This window comes from Aulonocara stuartgranti (genome assembly GCF_965226115.1).
Source record: "Aulonocara stuartgranti genome assembly, chromosome: 3".
Lineage (NCBI taxonomy): Eukaryota > Metazoa > Chordata > Actinopteri > Cichliformes > Cichlidae > Aulonocara > Aulonocara stuartgranti.
In genome coordinates, this window is record NC_138941.1 from 10,199,664 (window position 1) to 10,222,378 (window position 22,715).

At 41.2% G+C, this 22,715-nt stretch overlaps 1 protein-coding gene across 1 annotated transcript; it reads left to right on the forward strand.

The window, feature by feature from the left end:
• Positions 1 to 7,279: 7,279 nt before the first annotated feature.
• On the forward strand, positions 7,280 to 22,713 carry LOC309702305 (uncharacterized protein). The gene is made up of 4 exons (XM_082526933.1): positions 7,280 to 7,328; positions 11,481 to 11,586; positions 20,745 to 21,425; positions 21,751 to 22,713. Exons 2-4 carry the CDS (start codon positions 11,569 to 11,571, stop codon positions 22,435 to 22,437), a joined length of 1,386 nt encoding a protein of 461 aa, XP_082383059.1. The 5' UTR covers positions 7,280 to 7,328; positions 11,481 to 11,568; the 3' UTR covers positions 22,438 to 22,713.
• The last annotated feature ends 2 nt before the right edge of the window (positions 22,714 to 22,715 follow it).

Below are 22,715 nucleotides of genomic sequence, written 5' to 3' on the forward strand. Positions count from 1 at the left end.
TTATATCCTTCAAGAGACATGATATCTTCTTGGAATAAACTACGTATTCTCTTATTGCTGTTACCAAGTTCCTGTGAAAAGCAGATTTTTCCCACTGCTGACTCAGCTGGATCAGGGAGAGTGACTGAGGCAGATATTGAGCTGTCAGTGTTTTTATATAACATTAAAGTCCCTGAGGGTATGGCACCAAGCACCATTGAGAATTCCCCAACACTGACGGGAAAATTATATAGTGTAAGGAATTCATTGTAAGTAAGTAGTACTCCCTCGTTAAATTTTAAAACTTAGTAGCGGCCGCCATTGTTGGCAGCTGAAATTTGGCTGGGCCGCGCTATGAATTCTGGGATATGGTGGGCCACGAAGGACACACCCGACCCATCCTTCAAACTCGGGGGAATGAAGGACGCATTTGAAGGAGTCGAGGAATCGGGACAGCCTTCGTCGCCTGGCTGTGACGTCATCGGCCTTCAAATGCGGCCTCCGGAGGATGCAGCCGACGTTTTGGGACACAGCTTGTGTGTCTTTGTTGGTCATGTGACCTCCCAGGGACTACACATGGAAACGAGCAGTTTAGCTCAAATCTGGCAGGTTTCCATCGTCTGTTTTTGTCCTGATGTCCATGAACATGAACACTGTCCCTGTCAAACACGTCCAGATAATCTGATCCAGTGTTGTTCTTCTTCTGTGGTGTTTGTGATGGAGCAGCAGCTGCTGATCCTGATGTCCTCCACCAAGGGGGCAGCAAATTCAGCTGACTGTCATCATTTATTAAAAAGATGTAACAATGTGACATAATGCAATATAATAGTGTCAGTTACACATTGTGGGTTGCACTGTGGCCAGAATGGACATTACCTCCTGCCTAATGGAAGCTGTCAGCCATCCTGCAACCATGAATTAGATAAGCAGAAGTGAAGGGATTGTTAACAACAATTTAATAATAAAATGTAATGTGATAGTTGCACTTTATTAGCTCCCCACAATCGTATGAATAATAACCATGAATGCACTGCATGCTCATAGCAAGTTCTTTAGGTTTAAAGTGAGATCCTGCTTTAAAGGGCGCTTCATCTGCTGGGAATGACATGTTTCTTCTAGTATGTAAGGCTCAGCCCATCTTACTGGGACTTACTTTTGTAGATCCACATGCTCTAAACCTGCTGCTCCATGATTGGTGCAGAAGCTTTAAGCTACTATTAACAAATAATGACCATGGACTTAGTTGTTACTACAATAACTTATCATTGAGCAACTTTTAATTTTACTTGTAAAACTATGCAAGTAGAATTGAATGGGGCACAGTGAGCTGAGCACAGGCCCACTCTGTGACACTCAGAGGTTTGTGGATATCATACTGAGAGTATTGGACACAGTGCAGCCAGCTTGCAGCCACTTTCCCACCACTTTAGCACAATGTTTACATGAGACTCAGCCACACTAATGTTCCTGGGCAGACATGTGGTGCAGCATGGCTGATGGCACTGTACCTGCAGCTGTCATGGACAAGAACCACTCAATACCTCACCCAAGCCAAGCCTGTGCTGATGTTGTGATCTGAGACCGAGACACTAACCCAGGATCATGATATGATGTTGTGAGAGTTTCACTAAGAATTAGCTCTGATTACAAGATTTCAATCTATCGTAACTCTAATTTGTATTTACTTCAGTTTGTTCATCTTGGAGCTGTGTGCAGCTGAGGACAGTCTTATTATTACCAGGTGAGGATATGTAACAGCCACAGTCTGTAGAGATGATGTCACCATGGAGTGGTGATGTCACTGGAGCTGCCAATATGTGCTCCAGCCAAAGCTACACCAGAGGGTTGTGCTGTGTAACAGGTTGGTGCAGGTGGTGTTATCTACATTTGAACATTAGGCAACAGTCTCATGAAGACACTTTCTATTGTTCACTAAAGACCAACAATAACAGAGACAAAGGGAGAGCAGCAGAACTAGTGCTAACAATTAGCACTGCTAGCCTGCCCACCAACACCAGCTAATGTTCTAAAAACGATGATCAATGATTTTGCTGTAACGGCTCCAGCTGTCTGTGTCAGGGACACGTTGGAGATGAAGTGAGTGATCCAGTGACAAAGGTTTGGAAACCTGCAGTCAGCTGAGACTAAAGGAGTCACCTGACCGAGAGACGAAATGTTTCACTGAGAACGTCCAGATGAACAGAATCAACCTTTGGGATAATCTGTTCCACACATCCATGTTTCACTTACTGCATTATATCTCCTCATTGCTGTGCACACAGGCCTGTGGCTTATAACCAACTCCAAGTTCAGACTCAGAGGCTGCTGAAGCTGTTTTCTGGAACAGAGACGTGTTGGATATAAAAGCAACTCTTCTTTATGTGTCAGCACTGAGGAAAGGAGCAGCTTCGTTTCTAAGTGTATGAAGGACTGTAGCAGTGTGTGTGTGAGCTTTATTTCACAGACAGAACCATGTCAAAAACACAACTTCAGGTAAAAACAATACAAAATCAAAGAGTCTGATCAGAAGGATTAAACAGAGGAGTGTGGGACTGTTTTTAACAGACAGCAGGTTAAGCCAGGCTGGAGGAGTAAACTGAGCCTCGGTGTGAGCAGCAGTGTGTTTGACAGGAAGCTGAGATAAACAGTCTGGAGCCCATTTAGTGCTTCATATGAAAGTGTGAGGATTTGAAAGCAAATCTAAAATCAAGCAGGAGTCAGTGTGAGAATGATTTGTGCTTTTCCTCAGTCAGATGCTGGGAGTTTCAGTTCATCCATGTTCAGCGTGCTGTGCTTTGTGTAACAGGAGAATATGACAGTATAAATCAAGTCTTCATGTCACTGAAAGCCTCCACAGTCTGCTATGGAGGTGCATCAGTTTGGATTTACAAGAAGAACATTTCTTAAACCTGCCACAAGATGGCGCTCCAACAGAAGGGATGTCCACAGTGTAACACAGACACACACATACTGTGTGAATGTGTGAGTGAATGGGCTTTCAACACAAGGCTTCTGCTGCTACCTTTAATGACATAATTAGCTAACAAGAACAAACTGTTAATTACCACCAAAGAACGGCTCCAGATTTTAGCTGCTGACCATTTTGTGAAACGTTGATTACATCAGCTTATTGTTGATTTTTCAACCTTAATATCAGCTGCTTTAAAGGAGCCTCGTTCTCTCGCAGTAACACTTTTCTTCACTAGATGCAGTGCAGGCACAGTCTGTGTTTCTAAACTACACACTAATGTTCATTGTTGTGCAGCTAAATCCTCCCTCTGGATGGGAAGAATCCCTGTCAGGCTTCAAACACCTGGCTTGGTGTTCTGGAGCTAATGTGTCACCTGTGAGGACTCTGAGATGAACACACAGCAGACACTTCAGTTCTCCGTCTGTGTGTCCTCAGTTTCCCAGCATGCCTTGGCTGTGGTGGTGGAGGTGAATGAGGGGGAACATGCTGCTCTGTCAGCACTCAGGTTTCATACCTGGTGATCTCAGAGGACAAAGCGGCGTTACAGCAGCGCACGTTGATGAGACCTGATGCTCTGAACAGTTCAGACTTCAGCCTCACTCTGAGAAAACAAACGACTGACTGTCAGCAGCAACTACACCTGCTCCATCAGTGACGGAGAGAAGAACTGAGACTGAGAGACATACAGCTGCAGGTCAAAGGTCAGAAACGCCCGCTCTTTGTACGGGTCAGGAGTTAGTACTGCAGAGGTCAGAGGTCAGCTTGCTGACAAACCATTTGAAACAGTTTGGAGCTAAAAGCACAACAGCAGAGGAAAGAAGAGACACTGCAGAGATGATGCAAAATATTGTGTTTTGTTCTCAGCTGTCAAAAAGTGTAACACACGTGTTCCAGCACAGCCTTTGTGTACTTTCACTTCTCCATACTGTCCATTGGAAATCCTGTTTGTTACTTTTTGATTTCAGTCCATGTGTCCAAAGCAAACTTCTGTCCCACACTTTCTCTGCTGACTCTTCACCGATGCTCAGATGATCTCAGATGATTTCACCAGAACTCATCAAAATTCGGGCTCCACAGAAACCCAGACGTCACTAAACAAGCGTAACAAGCAAAGTGAAAACTGGTCGTTCAGCTTTATTGACCAAAGATAAGCTCACATGTCACCTCATGACACAGACACTTATTTCCACAGCATGCACGAGGACTGACAATAAGTGTCTATAAAGCCACTTCTATCTGCCACACCTGTGCTTCTGTCATGGTTGCTCTCCTCTCACTCTGTCATTTATCCACAGTCTGCCTCCCTCTGCTCCGTCAGCTGACGTCCTCTCTACACCACCTGCTGTGTTTTATCCTGCAAAAACACATTTAAGAAGCGTTGCACCGAGTAACGGGAGGAACTGCTATAAAATCCATTTAAAGGAGGTGGTGCTGAGTGCTGTGACTGGGGTCCCACCACTGACATCACGGGTGGAGGACATGTTGGAAAACTGCTACAAAGTGCTGTGCAGCCAGCAGAGCTTACAGTCTGTCCTGTGTGTCATACAGGCTCTCACACTTAGTGTTTCTGTGACACATTGAAGAGAAGTTTGTGTTGTTCACAGTTGTGCTTGTACTGAGTGACAGCTGACATGACCTAACAGGAATAATGTGTCTGTGCTGAATGAGAAGTAACACACAATGAAGTCTTGATGCATCTCAATCATCCAGGAAAGTGAGTCTGTTGCTTCTGTTCATCTGGACGCAGCGTTTTGTGGGAGAAACGTGTCGTCATCATCAGGTGACGTCTTCAGTCTCAGCTGCAGGTTTCAGTCTTACAAACAGGACATTTGCATAAAGACTGAAAGCAGCTGCAGGAACGATGGGCTGGGAGCTCCGTTCCTTCATCTTAATTATGCAGATTCTCAGGACCATTGATCAACAACCACTGATCCATGTCCATGAGTCCCATTCACAGAGATGTGGGAATGGCTGCAGTCACAGCATGTAAGATGGAAATAAATGAGAAGTATTTAGCTGAAGTGGATTTGATTTATGTTACTTCTTTTTTAACTTGTAGTTCTACATTGGAAGATTATTGTGATATTGAAATATAAAAATACATTTATATTCTATTACTTTTTTTTCTCAAAAAAAATAAATCTATTTTTCATTTTGTAGCAGCATAGAGCTTTTTTCCAATTATTTTTTAAAAGTCAGGTCAAGGCTCCAAAAGCCCAAAGGCGATATAACAGTTTGTGTTTGCTACATGGATCATTGTAGTTCAGCTTTCCTTTGTTATATTTCTTTAAGAGCTCAAAATGTGTTCATTACATAAATCAAATGTAATTTTCTCTGTAGCACTTCATGGATTTCATAAGCAACACACTGTAGTTGTTCACACAAAGCATAAAGGTAAAAACAATATACACAGTGTTATCTTCATTTTAGATGTCACAAAGTATTTGCGGCTCCCAGTGTTTTCCCGAACCCTGACCCTTTGCGTGGAAACCGGGTCCAAAAGGCTCTTTGGGTGTTAAAGGTTGCTGACCCCTGCACTAGGCCCACTAGTCCCCAGAGATCAGGAAAAGGGCCTGAGGGTGCTGTGTTTGGAGTCTGCTGGTTACAGTGTGCAGGACCTCACAGGCTGCTGCAGCGTTAGCAGAGGGCGGGACATACACAGCTATCATAATCACGTGTGTAAACTCTCGTGGTAGATAGTACGGTCTCATGCTAACCGCTAGCAGCTCAATGTCCTTACAGCATAGCGTCTCTTTGATAGAGAAATGCCCAGAGTTACACCATCTATCGTTCACAAACACAGCCAGACCCCCTCCTCCCTTCTTACCACTCTCCGCTGTTCTGTCATAAGAGGCTCAGCAGCTAAAGCAGCACACCTGGGTCTCCCAGCCTATTAAAAGCAGCCCTTTGCTTCACCTGCTTCACTAAACATTATTATTTTAAGCAGAGTGGTGTGATTTATGTAGGCATTGCTGTGTGACAGGATGACTGTTATGGCCCTGTCCATAATCTGTTTTGGTGGCTGTTGTTGTCTGTGCCTTTAAGTTTTGCAGGTCCCGCAGTGGATGAGCTGACGGCTGCTGATTGGTCCCCTGGCCATGTGATCCTCTTCAAATCCCTCACCAGCAGTTGTCCTGGGGCAGCCACTGACAGCAGCAGCAGACCTGACCCTGGCCTCCAACACCTGAGACATTTGTGCCTGTGACTTTTTGCGACTTTTCGGAGTTTTGTATATAGTGTGTACATTAGTTTTCATTGTAAATAGCACTGCAACAGAAGGGGTGAGCTGCCTTATTGTTTTTCCTTGCACTGTTTTCTCCTGTTTATTTCAGTTAGGGAGTTAGGTGTAGCGCTTGTCTTTTGTTTGATGTTTGATTTCACATAGGGTTTTAGATAACACCTTCTCCTGACTTAGCTTGTTTTGTTTGTTATTTTGGCCTTTGTTCACCCCGGAGCTTTTTTTTTGCAGTGTAGAAAAATAAATCACGATTCACTAAGAAATTGGTTTCCCTTTGTGTATGGTTTTGGGGACCAGGGCGGGGCAATCCTTCCAAACTTGTGTTGCGTTCCTGTACCCCTAGACTGGGGCGTAACAATGACTTTTCTTGCACACCCACCAAATGAGGGCGCACATGCTTCCACGCCCACTGGTGACTGCACACATCCTTTCAAGGAAGCATTTCATTCATCCCTAACAAATGGAACAAAACACTGTGCAGCGTGTTCAGGTTTGAACGTGGCCCTGGCCTCTCTCTGCATCCACCTGGCACATGCAACACACATCCACTCCCTGCTGAACTGCTTGTATTTGATGTGTTGAAGTTTTGGTAAAGTTTGAATAAATTCCACTTTATTTATAGGAACATTTCATCTGTGGACTCCTGCTTCCCCTCTCCTTGAGCCAGTTTGTGACGGGAACATGACATAAGAAAAGTAATTTATCCCTTTTTGATTCTGTGTATCTGGCGCTCATCCAGTGAGTTCACACTTGGCAGAAACAGACTGAATTTGTCTGGAGAACTTTGGCTTCAGCCAAGTTAGATAAACACACTGTGTCTCTGTCAAAACAGCAGTGTAGTTGTGGCACCCCTGTGAGGGAATGACCACATTAATATTATTTTGTGTAAAACACTCATGTAACGGGACATTTTTCATTGCTATATGTATTTATTTTCAGTTTCTTTAAGAGGATAGAAAATCCATGTAACAGGGATTCATTTTATGTTAGAAAGCAGTGAGGGCGGAACTTTGGTGCTTGCTCCGGGGTTTCGGGGAGCAGTAAGTGGAGCCCACCTTCCGCTGCTTCCTCAGACACGTTCTGGAGGAAAGCAGAGACGCATCGTGTCTTCCTTACTCTGCTCTTCACCTGCTTTTACAGGTCGGTACACGGTGCTCGCACCGAAAATGTTGTTTATTGTCACCATGGTTACCCACGTTAATGTGAATGGGAGAGTTAAGGCGGTCCGCCAAAGTTATTTATATGTAAACACGGGAGAAAACCAGAGGAGTGTCCCGCGCGACCGCACCGCGAGCCCGCTCGTTAGGTGGAGCGCTCGTGAAGCAGAGTCAGTGCGCTCCTATGCTCTGTGCAAACGTGTTGTAATGCTCCAATCAAATCAGTTCTGTGAGATGTGAATGTTAATAGTTCTGTTAAAGTGACTGAGTAGATTAGCTAGTGTAACACAAGCACTCTGAGCAACTCTGTGTAGCTAACAGAGGCATTCACTGATGTCAAGCCAGCCTCCAGTTTATTTTACGTTCCCTGTGTTTTCAAAGTATTACGGGAATGGATGTGGAAACCGGATTTCAAAATAAAAGCCAACTTCGAGTGAATAAACAGATATGTTAAGAACATAATAACATATAATTTAGGCTTTTTTTTTTTTTACAAACTCTAATGTTACATCTATATGACACAGCCTTGTACCCTAATTGTGCCCTGTCACTATCAAGGCCATCTTATTTTGGATTTCAAAGTAAAAGCCCTGTGAATCTTCATTTTTGAAGTACTCTTTCAATGAATTCATAATGCTCTTAAAAGCAAAAGTCGTATTTCCAAATACTATTTGAACTTTGTATCAACACTTTTCAACCGCAGGCTTTTTCACAGTAATACCATATCAAAATTAATTCTTTCTGATTTTGCTTTTCATAGTAATGGCCCTTTGAAATTGCCGATATTTGACTTAATCTCCTAACGATTCAAAATGCTCTAAAATGAAAAATTCTTGTTTCCACAGGGTAATTCCACTTTAGATCAACAGTATACAGCCCCACAGTGATACCATATCAATATCAAGTCATTCTGATTATGCCTTCCAAAATAAAAGCCTTTTCAAATTGTCCATAATTGACCTAACTTTCAGTGATTTCAAAATGCTCTAAAATGGAAAATTCCTGTTTCCACAGGATAGCTTCACTCTATATTTACAGTATACAGCCCCACAGTGATTCCATATCAATATCAAGTCATTCTGATTTTGCTTTTCATAGTAATGGCCCTTTGAAATTGCGGATATTTGACTTAATCTTCTAACGATTCAAAATGCTCTAAAATGAAAAATTCTTGTTTCCACAGGGTAATTCCACTTTAGATCAACAGTATAAAGCCCCACAGTGATACCATATCAGTATCAAGTCATTCTGATTTTGCTTTCAAAAATAAAAGCCCTTTCAAATTGTTCATAATTGACCTAACTTTCAGTGATTTCAAAATGCTCTAAAATGGAAAATTCCTATTTCCACAGGGTAATTCCACCTTAGATCAACAGTATACAACCCCACAGTGATACCAATATAGGTAATACATCAACATGGCTGCCGTGGCTAAGTTAGGAATATTTATAATGTCATTTCAAAACTTGCATATGATCTGCAATTTGTAGTAGAGATGGACCGATCCGATATTACGTATCGGTATCGGTCCGATACTGACCTAAATTACTGGATCGGATATCGGAGAAAAATAAAAAATGTAATCCGATCCATTAAATATCACGAAAGCACCTCACAAAACTTGCAACACGCCGTAACTCGCCTCAGAACGTTAGCACGTCGGAGCAGTATGCATCACGTGATAGAGCGGCTGTGGCATGCGGGACCTGTCGGTAGTCTGGATAGCATTTGGAGCTTCGCTAGCAACCCAGCATTTCATCTCCGACAAAGTTATCCCGAGAGAAGTAAAGCAAGTGTGTAAGTCCATCTCTGAATGTTTGTAAAGCATTCCCACGTTAAGCTTAACAAGCGACTGCCTCTCGCTTAATGATCAGCTGATCGGCTTTTCTGTCGCGAGTCCGTCTCTCTTGTTTGTTTTTGGCCCACTTTGCACCAGAAAGAGGAAACCAGCGGCTGAACAACAGCAGCACGTTTAAGCTTGATAAGCTGTTGTTACAATTTATTTAATATTACTTTCTACTCGAGGATCTTTTTCTAGGTAGCTGACGCTGGTAACTGTGCAGGGGCGGATCTAGCAAAGTTTAGCCAGGGGGGCCGATAGGGCATTAACAGGGAAAAGGGGGCACAAAGACAGACTTTTCTTTCTTATTCTCATTTAAAATGTCTAGCTTTTAATAAATACTTATCTGACACCCAAAGTTTTAATTTGATGTAAAATGAATAGAAGTCCATTACTGTATATAGTGACTATTAAGTCTAATATATATACCCTAGTAAGCTATAGTACTTTTTCCTTTGGGAAGGTACCATCTGTGCAGTCTGCAATTTTGTTGAAGAAAGATGTTGAATCTATTTAATATTTCTTGAAAAATAATTGATTTCTGTGCATTTTTTTCACACTGCATCAAATTAAGGTTGATTACGTCGATTAAGCATCATGGGGTGGCGCGTGAGGGGTGGTTCCCTATTTTTTATTTATTTATTTTTGTTGTTGCTGGGAGTTGGAACCCTATTAGTTAGGTTGCTTAATATTTACGCTAAGTACTCTTTAAAATACCAGAATAGGGAGGATGGTGTAGGTCTAAGTTTATTAGATTGATCAGTATTGCTGAACTATGAAATATTTTTTTTGCATACAGGTATAACAGAATAGCTTTAGTGTAGTTGTTGTTTTAAACTTGAGTATGAACTTGCAGACTTGCAAAATGCAGCAAGATATTTTAAAAAACAGTTTTGTTGATTAAAAAACACTATATCGGATTCATATTGGTATCGGCAGATATCCAAATTTATGATATCGGTATCGGACATAAAAAAGTGGTATCGTGCCATCTCTAATTTGTAGCAGATCTACTGACTGTCACAGAGCAGCTGGAGCAGTCTCAAATGCAGGTCAGTCCACTGCTGCCCCCTGTGGCCAAGTGCCATAGCTACTGCTGGATGAACTCGTGACACATCTGCACCTGTTTCTATGAACACATTGAGTCTGAGTGGCTGCACTTACACTGGTGCATTCAAACATATTGAAAGATGGCAGCAATGTGGATTGTCAAGACTCAAACCAACCATTGAGCAAAGACAGCAGGATCACTTGTTTCTGTTTGTTATACAGCCAGATTTACTCGTGACACACATGTGCAGCTGCTTTATCACCTATTCTGAATTTGTTTCAAGCACAATACATTTGTTACACATGTTGGGATATTGTGTTTGTTTTAAATGTTATATACCTGTGTGGTATGTGACTTGTGTTGCCATGACGCCAGGTCTCTCTTGGAAATGAGATTTTTAATCTCAATGAGATTTTTTTTTTACCTGGATAAATAAAGGACTAATTTGTAACTTTCAGTGTTTTCTGGTCTTCCAAAAGAAAAAAAACCTTCAACTACATGACATGCAGTTGTGTATTTGTTTTCACCTTATCATACACTTGAAGTTTTACAAATCACCACTTCTTTAGTGAATATCAGTTCGACGTGTATAGGGAAGCGCTGTCTAAGGTTCCCGTTATTGATGTTTGGGTGGTTGACCGGGACGGATTTTCTCCTGTCACTTTCTCGTCATCCCTGACGTGCTCTCCGTTGTTTTTTCCCTGCTAATTTTAGCATCACACGGCACAGCTTCTGTATCACGTGGTATAAGGCTCCGCCCTTGTCATTTGTTGAGCAGGAAGAGTGAGCGCTTGTTTTTATGCAGAGTACGTCCCGGATCAAAATGTGAAGTTTTACAAATCACCACTTCTTTAGTGAATATCATTTCAGTCTCAGACAACCTCGTTTCTCTTACAGAGGTTGAATGCACCTTCTGCGGATGGCGGTACCACACAGTGTGCGTGGACTTCCCCTGCACAGAAGGCAACTACAAATGCTGTGAATGCTAAATAAACAGAAACAAATGATCCCTGTTGTCTTTGCTTGATGATTGGTTTGAGTCTTGACAATCCACATTGCTGGCGTTGCATCTTTCAATGGCAGCAATGGCAGGTATCAGTGCTCAAACCTTTTGTGTTTGTTTCCAACAAGTTGCCCACCTTGGGAAACAAAAATGTGTTCTTTTACTTGTCAGATGAACATATGAGACACTTTGACTCTTCAGTGCAGTGTGGAGCCTAACAAAGATCTGTTTTGTGTCCCAGCTGATCAGCAGGAGGAGGAGAGTCTGACGGAGCAGCAGAGGAACATTTTCAGCTACTTGGACTCAGCTCAGCCACTACAGAGGAAACAATGAGCTCAACACAGAAGGTGACAGACAGAGCAGGACCATATGACCAAAGATATTTATCACCATATACATTTGAACATTTGCCATAACGATGTAGCTGACGATATAATTGACACCAGACAAAATACTTTACAGCTGCACAACTTTATTAAAAAGCCATCAATGTATTTTCACTGAAACAAGCAGCTGTTGTTTATGTGCATTAAAGTTATATAAAAATGTAACAGTGCAAATGCAAATTCCTCGCTGACAGTTTAACCAAAAGGCATTTCCAGTGGAAACTGGCCGACACATCCTGAGCATAACCATGTATAATATCCACTAAACTTCAGAAGAGGTTATACAGTCGTGGCCAAAAGGTTTGAGAATTGCATAAATATTGGAACCTGGAGAAGTTGCTGCTTAAGTTTTTATAATAGCATTTTGCCTGCACTCCAGAATGTTATGAGGAGTGATCAGATGAACTGCATCGTCCTTCTTTGCCATGAAAACGAACTTAATCCCCAAAAAGCCTTACCACTGCATTTCATTGCTGTCATCAAAGGACCTGCTGAGACCATTTCAGTGATCGTCTTCTTAACTCAGGTGAGAATGTTGGCGAGCACGAGGCTGGAGATCATCATGGCTGTATCCCGATTCAGGTTCTGCAGCTTTAAAGTCCTCAAGGGCCGCGTACTCAAAGACCGCTAAGGCCGAAGTGCGAGGCTCGTAGGCTCGTGAAATGGGACGTCTAGCCTCCGTCGTGCTGCCCAGGTTGCCTAGCAACCATGATACTAACAGCTGGAAACGTTTCATACAGCTTTGTTTGACAGAAATGAAGGAGAACATATTTAGTTCATTTGTTTCTACATGAGCTCTGTGTGATTTGATGAGTATCTGAGGCTGAGACCACAGGACTGTGAAACATGATTGTTGGGCTTCATTTCTGTGCTGAACAGTCGTTTAAGATTAGCTGTAAATAACAATTAGCTGATGTTGTTCATGAGACTAAAGTCAGTGTAAATATGATATGGCCAATATTATAGTTATCATATTAATCACTTCACTCACAGACAAGTATCTGTGACAGTGTGTATACAGATGTATCATATATAAGAGACAAATATTGTTCATTTAATATGTTGGTACTAAATTTGGCTCAATGCTTACATATATGTGTAAAAAGCAAATGTAGGAGCTGTGATAACTGTGTCTGATAGAATGAAGAGTCGACTGATATATGAAATATTCCTTTATTGGGTGAGAAAATCAGACCATGTCATAACTGCTGTAAGTCACACAGAATAGATATCAGAGCCTTAAACAGGCTGACTTCTGCTAAATGGGTCAAACTGGGCAGAAAGTCTACAAACACATAACATCCTTATAGAATATGATGTAACACTATAGATCAACTTAGCTCAGAATATATAAAGCATATAAACAGTTACAGCAATATGATGCAACAAACACAGCAGCTACTGATCCAAAATACTCAAAGCTTCATAGAACTGAAACCAACATTTATTTTAGCTCCATTCTGCTGCTGATACAGACTTTAGGTTTCTGAACATTAAACTTGTTGCTGCCTTTCATAGTGTGTAACTTGAAGGCCCTGAGTACTTTCTCCCACACTGGAAACACTGGGATGATCACATTATTTGAACATTACCTAATAAGACTGATTCAGCACAGACAGTTATGTTAAACTTTCCTAGCAGTCCTTCACAAACAGGGAACAGTCTGTCTATTCTCTCCATCTGTCAGCTGCTGCTGGCTCTTCCTCCTCCTCTTCCTCACACACTGCTGAGTTTGTCCTGGTGGATCATCAGGGCTGCAAAGCCTCACAGATGATGTGCAGCAGTGGCTCCCTCAGTCTGTCCTCACTCTGGACACTTGCAGTCGTCACACATGGAAATCAAATGTGTGATAAGCTGCAGGATTCAAACACAAGTGTAACTTATAAACACATGTTCATACTTTTATTCCACAATCAGAGAGAAAGAAACAGAGAGAGAGTGCAGGACAGACAGACAGGTGACAGTCTCAGGTGTACACACTGCTACACAACAGCACCAGAGAAGCAGGATTTAGTGTTTGTGTTATTACGAGTGTAAACAAGAAGAGTTCCAGATGGTGCAGTGGACACATGTGTGACTGCTGTGATTAAAGCATCTTTCTTTCAGCTTAACGAGTGAACCGTCAGCTCGTTCAAACACACGTTAAAGTGCGTTTGGCTCGACACCACCGAACAGAGGCAGCAATATAACACAGCTAACATTAACAGTGCAGTGAATCCAGAAGGCATAGCATAGAGAGTGTGTTAGCGGTGGGAAGTCACGTGGTACGCCCGCCCAAGATGGCAGCTTAAGTTGGAGACGCGCACTCCTCTTCCCCCGAAACCTCGTTAAAAATAGGTCAGAGCTGGTTATTTGTCTTATTTGGGATCTGCCCTGGTAAATTCAGTGGAAGGAGTCAGAAGAATCATTACGTTTTACGCAACGATTCGATTATGCCGCGAGGAAAAACACACAACACTCAGGCTACTTCACTAACTACTATGGCGGAGACACCTGATGGAGTCGATGCCAGGTGTCCTTCCCAAGATGGTGTGGCGGCCGAGCTGACTTCTATAAGATCTCTGCTTGAGCAGGTAGCACAAGACATGACGGCGGTGAAAGGTGGTATCGAGTCTCTCAAGGAAGCTGTGAACAGTTTGGGTGTGAGAGTGGATGAAACAGAGACAAGAATTTCTCGATTGGAGGACGAAGAGGCTAAAGCCAGCTCAATATGTAAGATCTTGAAGATACAGAACCAGCGGCTGCAGGAAAAAGTAACGGCGCTTGAGGGTTCCTCACGGCGCCAGAATATTAGAATATCGGGTATTAGAGAAGGATCCGAAGGCAGTAATATTGAGGATTACGTGAAGAATTTGCTGTCTGAAGCTCTGGACATTGAGATGGGAGATTACTACGAAATAGATAGAATCCATCGAGTGGGGCCAGCTTTTCCGAAGCCCACTGCGGACTCCAGACCGAGACACATTATTGTTCGCTTCCTACGGGATAAAGCCAAGATGTCCGTGCTGGCGGCTGCCAGAAAAAAGGGGCAGATCGTTTGGAAAGGCATGAGAGTTCTTTTTTTCCAGGATTACGCTCAGGAGGTACAAGAAAAACGCAGGAAGTTTGATGAGGTGCGCCGCTTGTTGCAACAGTACAAGATTGGCTATTCTCTTCGTTTTCCGGCTGTTATGACTTTTTCAGTGGATAACCAGTATCATCAGTTTTCCAACCCAGCTGAGGCTAAGCAATTTCTAAGCGGCCTGGATTTGGTTAACATTCCGGGTGATGTAGATTAAGAGGATTTGATAAGCTATGGGTTGGTTTACTTCTGAGGGGGGGGGAGACGTAAGGAGGGACACCATCTGGGAATTTTTTTTGAGTGCCACGGACCTGCGATTTTTTATGTTTTCATGTTCTTTTGTTTTTTTTGTTTGTTTTTTTTTTTTTTTTTTTTTTTTTTTCTTTCTCTTTTCTCGTGTTTGGTTTTGTTGTTGGTTTTGATGGTATGGTACCAACTGTCCTGTATAGACCTAATTTTTGGATCATTGGGTTGTCTCATGTTACTGGCTCTAAGAGTTGTTATATGGGTAAATGGGATATTCCTCTGGATAAATTTGTATAATAATTCGGCTCACATGGTGTTATGGAGTTATGTAAAATTGTGTCGTGGAATATAGCGGGTTGTCATAATGTTATTAAAAGGAAGAAAATCCTCACATATCTGAAACAGAAAAAGACTGATATAGCCCTGATTCAGGAGACCCATCTTGATGAGGCCGAATCATTAAAGCTTAAAAGAGACTGGGTGGCGCAAGTTTATTTTAGTGCATTTTCGGCTAGAAAAAGAGGGGTGGTCATATTGATTAGAAGAAACTTGGATTTTCAGGTCTTTAAGCATTATATAGATCAGGAGGGTAGATGGGTGGTTTTGGACGCATGTTTACAGGGGCGGAAAATGACATTGGTCAATATATATGCTCCTAATTCTCCTCAGCCACAATTTTTTCATGAAGTCTGTAACATGGTGCGGACTATAGGTAACATACACATTGTAATTGGGGGAGATTTTAACCGGGTCAGGGATGTCTTATTGGATAAATCTTCTTGTACTGGACTAAGCAAGGACCCAACAAACGCTGCGGTGGACGTGATGTCAGAGGAACTGAGTCTAGTAGATATATGGAGACTTCTTCATCCTCAAGAAAGAGATTATACCTTTTTTTCGCATCCTCACTCAACCTACTCCAGGATAGATTACTTTTTGGTGTCCCGTTCTTTGGCAAGTCAAACTATTGGGTCCTCTATTGGTAACATTGCTATATCGGATCATGCTCCCATTGACCTTGTTCTTACTGACACTGATAATATTAAACCGTCACCTAGGTGGCGCTTGAATAACTCAATATTGAAGAATAAGGGTCATTGCGAATGTATAAGGGAAATGATAAAGGAGTTTTGGTTGTACAATGAGGGCTCTATTGACGACGTTGGAATGACCTGGGATGCTTTTAAGGCCTATTTGAGGGGGCGTCTTATTCAATATTGCTCCTTGATTAAAAAAGCTGAGAGGGATAAGCTGATGAAGTTGGAACAGGATATCAAGGAGCTTGAAAAACAACATATGTTGCTCCCAGAGAGGGACTTATGGAACAAATTAATTAAATTTAAATTTGAGATGAATAGCATATTGGAGAAAAAAGTGGAATATGCAATGTTTTGTCTAAATCAGAAGTACTTTGAACAAGGGGAGAGAACAGGTAAAATGTTGGCACACAGGGTTAAGCAGATAAAATCTAGTAACCTTATACCATCTATTTTTGATCCTAGTAATAATAATAAGTTGACTACTAGTAAAAAAGAAATAAATGATATTTTTACTAAATATTATCAGGAGCTGTACACTTCTAATGGACTGGTGGAGGAACAGAGGCTGTCAGATTTCTTCTCTTCTATTAAAATTCCCAGCCTGTCGGAAGATCAAAGAAGTATATTAGAAGGTAAGATTACATTAATTGAAGTTAAGCAGGCAATCGGCAGCCTTAGAGTGGGTAAATCTCCAGGTAATGATGGATTTCCATCAGATTTTTATAAGGTGTTTGTGGACGAACTAGCTCCAAGATTACTGTCGGTATATCAAGATGCGTTTCAAAGAGGGAGACTACCGTTTAGTATGCGATCGGCAGTGATCACGTTATTACATAAAAAAGGGAAAGACCCACAGCATTGTGGGAATTATCGCCCAATTTCATTAATTAATGTGGATGAAAAAATTATTTCTAAGATATTAGCTTTTAGGCTTGAAAAAGTTCTTCCGTATTTGGTGCATAGGGATCAGGTCGGTTTTGTGAAAAATAGAAGCTCTGCGGATAATCTACGTAGGATATTGCATATACTCTGGAAGAGCAGGACTAAGCTAGACCCTGTCGTTGCCTTCTCTTTGGACGCAGAGAAAGCTTTTGATAAAGTTGAGTATCCTTTTCTGTTTCATACCTTGAAGAGATTTGGTTTCGGTCCCTTTTTTAGGCAGTGGATTCAGGTGGTATACACAGATCCAATGGCTACAGTTATTACCAATGGGATAATGTCACCCTCATTTTCGTTAAGTCGGGGTACTAGACAAGGTTCACCCTTATCACCTCTCATTTTTGCTCTGTTTTTGGAGCCTTTAGCCATAGCTTTACGTGAATGTAAGAAAATTAGAGGGGTGGATTTGGGTCAAGAAGAACATAAAACTTTTTTGTATGCAGATGATATTTTACTGATTTCAACTAACCCAGAACAGGCCGTTCCTGCAATTTCCTCAATTATTGATTCTTTCTCTGTAATCTCTGGATACACTATAAATTGGTCTAAGTCTGAAGCTATGCCTATTTCTAAATTGTGTCCGCCTGTTATGAGGAGTTCATGGCATTTCAAGTGGATGCCCGAGGGTCTGACTTATTTGGGGATTAAATTGACCCCTGGTTTAGACAACATAATGAAAGTAAATATTTCCCCAGTGATTCAAAACATCCGTTCGCTGTTGCAGAATTGGGTTAAAATAAATCTGTCCCTTTTGGGCAGAATTAATTTGGTGAAGATGATTATTGCCCCTAAACTTCAGTATTTTCTTCACATGTTACCGATAGCAGTCCCACATAATTTGCTAAAGCTTTATAATTCATGTGTAGAGGGTTTTGTGTGGGCAGGTAAAAAGCCATTGTTCAATCGGTCTAAATTATATGCTGCTAAAGAGAGTGGTGGGTTGGCATTGTCTAAGATGGTCTGGTATCATTATGCTTTCTCCCTCTCTCAGTTAGTTAAGATACATAATTCCTCTACTGATAAGCCATCATGGGTTGGGATTGAGGAAAGTCTTGTGGCCCCTTCGTCTTTAGAGGCCTTCCTTACTCAGAAGGGAAGGCCAGTACCGTTTAAAGATCCAGTACTGTCTTTCATGCAAGAGACCTGGCTTAGAGCTCACCAATATACCAACAGCAGCCCTTATCTCACCGCTAGAGCCTCTATTTGGTATAATAAGAAAGTATTAATAGGTAAGAAACCGGTCTGGTGGGAGGCCTGGGCTAGGACAGGTATTAATCAGATGGGGGACCTATTTGGGCAGACTGGCATGAAATCGTTTGCAGAAATCAGACGAGAATTCAATTTGGATCCAAGGGAAATTTGGAGGTTTTTTCAAATAAGACATTGTATTAAAGCCATTTTGAAAAATAATCTAGACCCTCCATCTAGTGTTCAGAAGATGTTTGCAACCCCTGACAATAACAGAATCAGGGCATCTAAATTTTATGGGAGCTTCAGAGAGGCACACGCTCCCAGTTTGGGGGGACTGAGGCGGTGTTGGGAGAAAGATCTGGGTATCCAGATCTCAGAGGACAGTTGGAAGATGCTGATCTCATCATGGTATGTCTGCTCACCTGAAACACAGTCTCAACTTATCCAGTATAAGTTGCTTCACAGAAACTATTGGACACCCAGTAAATTAGTCAGGTTGAAGCTCGCAGATAAGGACATTTGTTGGAAATGTCAGCAGGAAGTCGGGACTCTAGTTCATATGTTGTATACATGTCGGAAAAATGATTATTTGTGGGATGGGATCATCAACTTGGTGAATGATATTTTTAAACTTAATCTTTCTAAATCTCCAGCTATATGCGTCCTGGGCCTACTACCTGACGATAACATTCTCTCAAAAAAACAGAGATTGTGGATGCGTCTGGCTTTTATAACTGGTTGCAGGGTAATTCTTAGGCATTGGAAGTCATCCAGCCCCTGTTCTTTCAAGGAATGGACCGAACAAATGTCTAGGATGGCATCATATGAACGGGTTATGTATAGAATGAAGGGAAGAGAAGATATTTTTGAGCAGGTCTGGGGTCCCTTTTTGCGGTACATTGACAATGTCTCTTAGACATTATGATAAATGGTCTCTTAGAGGGATATTTCATGTGTCATTGGTATTTTGGTTGTTGTCTTTTTTTTTTTTTTTTTTTTTTTTTTTTTTTTTTTGCACCAGGGGGTTTTACCCTTATTCGTTTTTGTTTTTGCTGATGTTCTCCAGGAGGCGGTGTATTATTTTGTTTCTCCTGGGTTTTATTTATTTTATTTATTTATTTATTTATGTAATTTTTTTTTTTTTTTTTTTTTTTTTTTTTGGTGTGTTGTTTGTTTGCTTGTCTTAGTTTGTTTGTTTGTTTAGAAATGGACAGAGAACTGACAGTATGATTATTGCAGTTGTATATTTATTTATTAATGTTTCTGTCCATCCAAAAATATTAATAAAAAAAAAAAAAAAAAAACAGTGCAGTGAATCCTGCTTGTGCCGTGATGTTCAGGGCTGCAAACCGAGCAGCATCACTGACTTTCAGCTTGTTGTGTTTGTGGATATATGACTGACTTTAATTATCCACAAAATCATCACATTCTCTGTCAGATGAAGGTCGACTATTGAACAGCGTATATTTTAAAGGCTTTAAAACCAAGTTAACGCTGAAAGTACAAACATCACTAATGTCACATAACTCTGCCGACAAGGCATAGCTATGGCTATGAAATGCTCTTTGTGTATCACTTCTTCATTATGAAAGATGTCATTAATGCACTAGTAATGTCTCATCTGGAGTATTGTTCAATCATTTGGTCAGCAGCTAATAAGACAGATCTTAACAGACTTCAGTTAGTCCAGAATAAGGCGTCCAGATTAGTGTGAAGATGTTCATACTATACTAATATTGATAAAATGCATAATAACCTTTCTTGGCTTCCTGTACAGGCTAAAATATTCTATGGCTTACTTGTAGTTCTAAAGAAAGCAATTCTGTTAAACACACCACATTTATTCTGCTCAGCTGCAGTATCCAGATGAAATACATCATCATATTACACAGTTTTCAACAAGCTGCAACTTAGTAAATGCTCGAGTTAAAAGTAACGTTTTGTAAAACTGTTACATTTAGAGCAACTTTTAAGTGGAATAAGTTGCCTTAAAAAATTAGAGAATTATTCAAAACTTCAATGAACACTTAAAAGCCGATTTACAGAGCTTTTAGTTGTTGTAAATATTGTAAGACATGATTTGTTTTTGAAATTTGTGTAATGTGCCTCAATGTTATTGATATTATTATTATTATTATTGATTGCTTATATTTGAACAATTGTGAAACCTCACTGTGGATGTAAGAGTGAAATTATGTGGATATCTTGAATCCACTTCATTGTGTAATATTTTATGTGAGTATTTGACGGAAGACGAGCAACATCTGTTGTGGAAGCTAACGGGGTTCCTTTAGAATAAACAAACATAGGATTTATTATCACTGAATAATTCAGTATAAATCTATACAAATTATAGAAATATGTAATAGGAAACAACAAAATAATCTAAATTATAAAAGTGTGTGTGTGTGTGTGTGTGTGTGTGCATGATTTTAGTGTTTGAACAGTCATGAATTATCTTTAACAGCAGGTTGGATGTAATGTGTTAGAACTACCAGCAGGTGGGGATAAGAGACCTTTAAGGTGTTTGGTGCCACGCTCCACCTTCAGGTTTAAAACTAGTGTTAATGGAGTTTGAAGGTTGAGTTTGTTCCACGACTGCATTTCACTCACTGCCTCTGTTTGTATCTCTGTCACTGCAGGACCAACATGGAGCCAGAAGTCAGCGCTCTCAGGAGGCCGACAAACCTCACAGAAGAAAGGGAGAGAAAAAACACACCTGTGACGAGTGTGGGAAGGGTTTTACTGTGAGGGCTAAACTAAAACAGCATCAGGTCATCCACACTGGAGAGAGACCGTTCAGCTGTGACTTGTGTGGAAAGTCTTTTTCCTTGAAGGGTTCCCTAAAAACACACCAACTCATCCACAGTGGAGTTAAAGCGTACAGCTGTGATCAGTGTGGCAGAGCTTTTACTCAAAGTAGCCACTTACAGAGTCATCTAGTTACCCACTCTGGAATTAAGCCATACAGCTGTGATCAGTGTGGCAGAGCTTTTACTCACAGTAGCCACTTACAGAGGCATCTAGTTACCCACTCTGGAATTAAGGCATACAGCTGTGACATCTGTGGAAAAACTTTCAGCCAGAGAGGGAGCCGAAATACACACCTACGCATTCACAACAGACATGATGTGTACTGCTGTGAACAGTGTGGCAAAGAGTTTATAACTCACACAGACTTACAACGACACATGTTTACCCACACTGAGGAGAGACCTTATCAATGTGACCTGTGTGAGAAGACTTTTAAATCTCCACGTCACCTGAGACGACACCAACAGATCCACACCAGAAAGAGACTCTACAAGTGCAGCTACTGTGAGGTATGTATTTATATTGTTATCTTGTCATTTTAGCCTGACTGTTTGGAACAACTCTGCTCATTAAACTGTGTTAGCATGTTAGCAATTCTACTGCATGGAAAAGCAGCTCTGAGTGATTATTCAGATTTTCCTTTCAGTTATGATTTTAGTATTACTGTAGTATTATGGTGGTAGTATTGTAGTTATTGCAGCCCAGTAAACTGAGTGTGTTAACTGAAACAGTCAAATGTAGTTGGACGTCTGCAGAGATGCTCTTTATTTCAGGCGACGTTCAGGATACAAATGTTGAAGGACTGACTTACACTGTCTTTGTGTCTTTGTTTAGAAGCAGAGCGACACAGATGGATCCAGTTCTCAACCCTGTCATCACTGTGGTGGTGGGAAAGACTTTCATTGTGACCTCTGTGGAAAAACTTTCAGTCGGCAAAAGACCCTAAAACTACATCAACGTAGACACACTGGAGACAAACTGAAATACTGCAAAGAATGTGGGAGAAGCTTCACCACATCACATCACTTAAAACAACATGAACTGATTCACAGTGGGGTTAAAAAGCACCTCTGTGATCAGTGTGGGTCATCCTTCACCACTGCAGGTCAGCTTAAATCACACAAACGAGTCCACACAGGAGAGAATCCACACAAGTGCAGACACTGTGACAGAAGCTTCTCACAGTCAGGTAATCGTAACATTCATGAACGTGGACACATGGAAGGAAACTACAGCTGTGACCAGTGTGACAAGAGCTTCAGGAATCTCAGTTCATACTCTGCACACAAACGATCCCACGTTACTAATAAACTGTTTCACTGTTACCAATGTGCCCAAACATTCACCTCATTGTCTGCTCTGTGCAAACATCAGCGCGATCACTCAGGGCTGAAATCACTCCCATCACTGGATCACAGTGAATCTGAAGACACAGAAAGATCCTCTGGTTTCTGTGTCAGACTCAAAAAGCTTGAGATCAGGCTCCACAGAGTTCAGATAGAATCTCCTGTAAAAATCTGATGAGGCAGCTGTGAATCAAACTCTTCCCCTAGTTCCATTTTAAGCTTTCAAAACTGTCCTACTGTAGTGTTCATGTCAAGTGGTTAGATTTCTTTTCATCAGTTGGTTGAAAACTCTGTTTCCTATTATAAAGTTTTTGTTTTAATGTATTTTGATCCACATAAATGTTTTCTTGTTCAGGTTCTTTATGTTATTGAATCTTGCAAATGTTAAATAAAAAATTCAAATGTAAAATATCTTCACTGATGGTACAAATAAACTGTCCTTTCAGCTTTAGC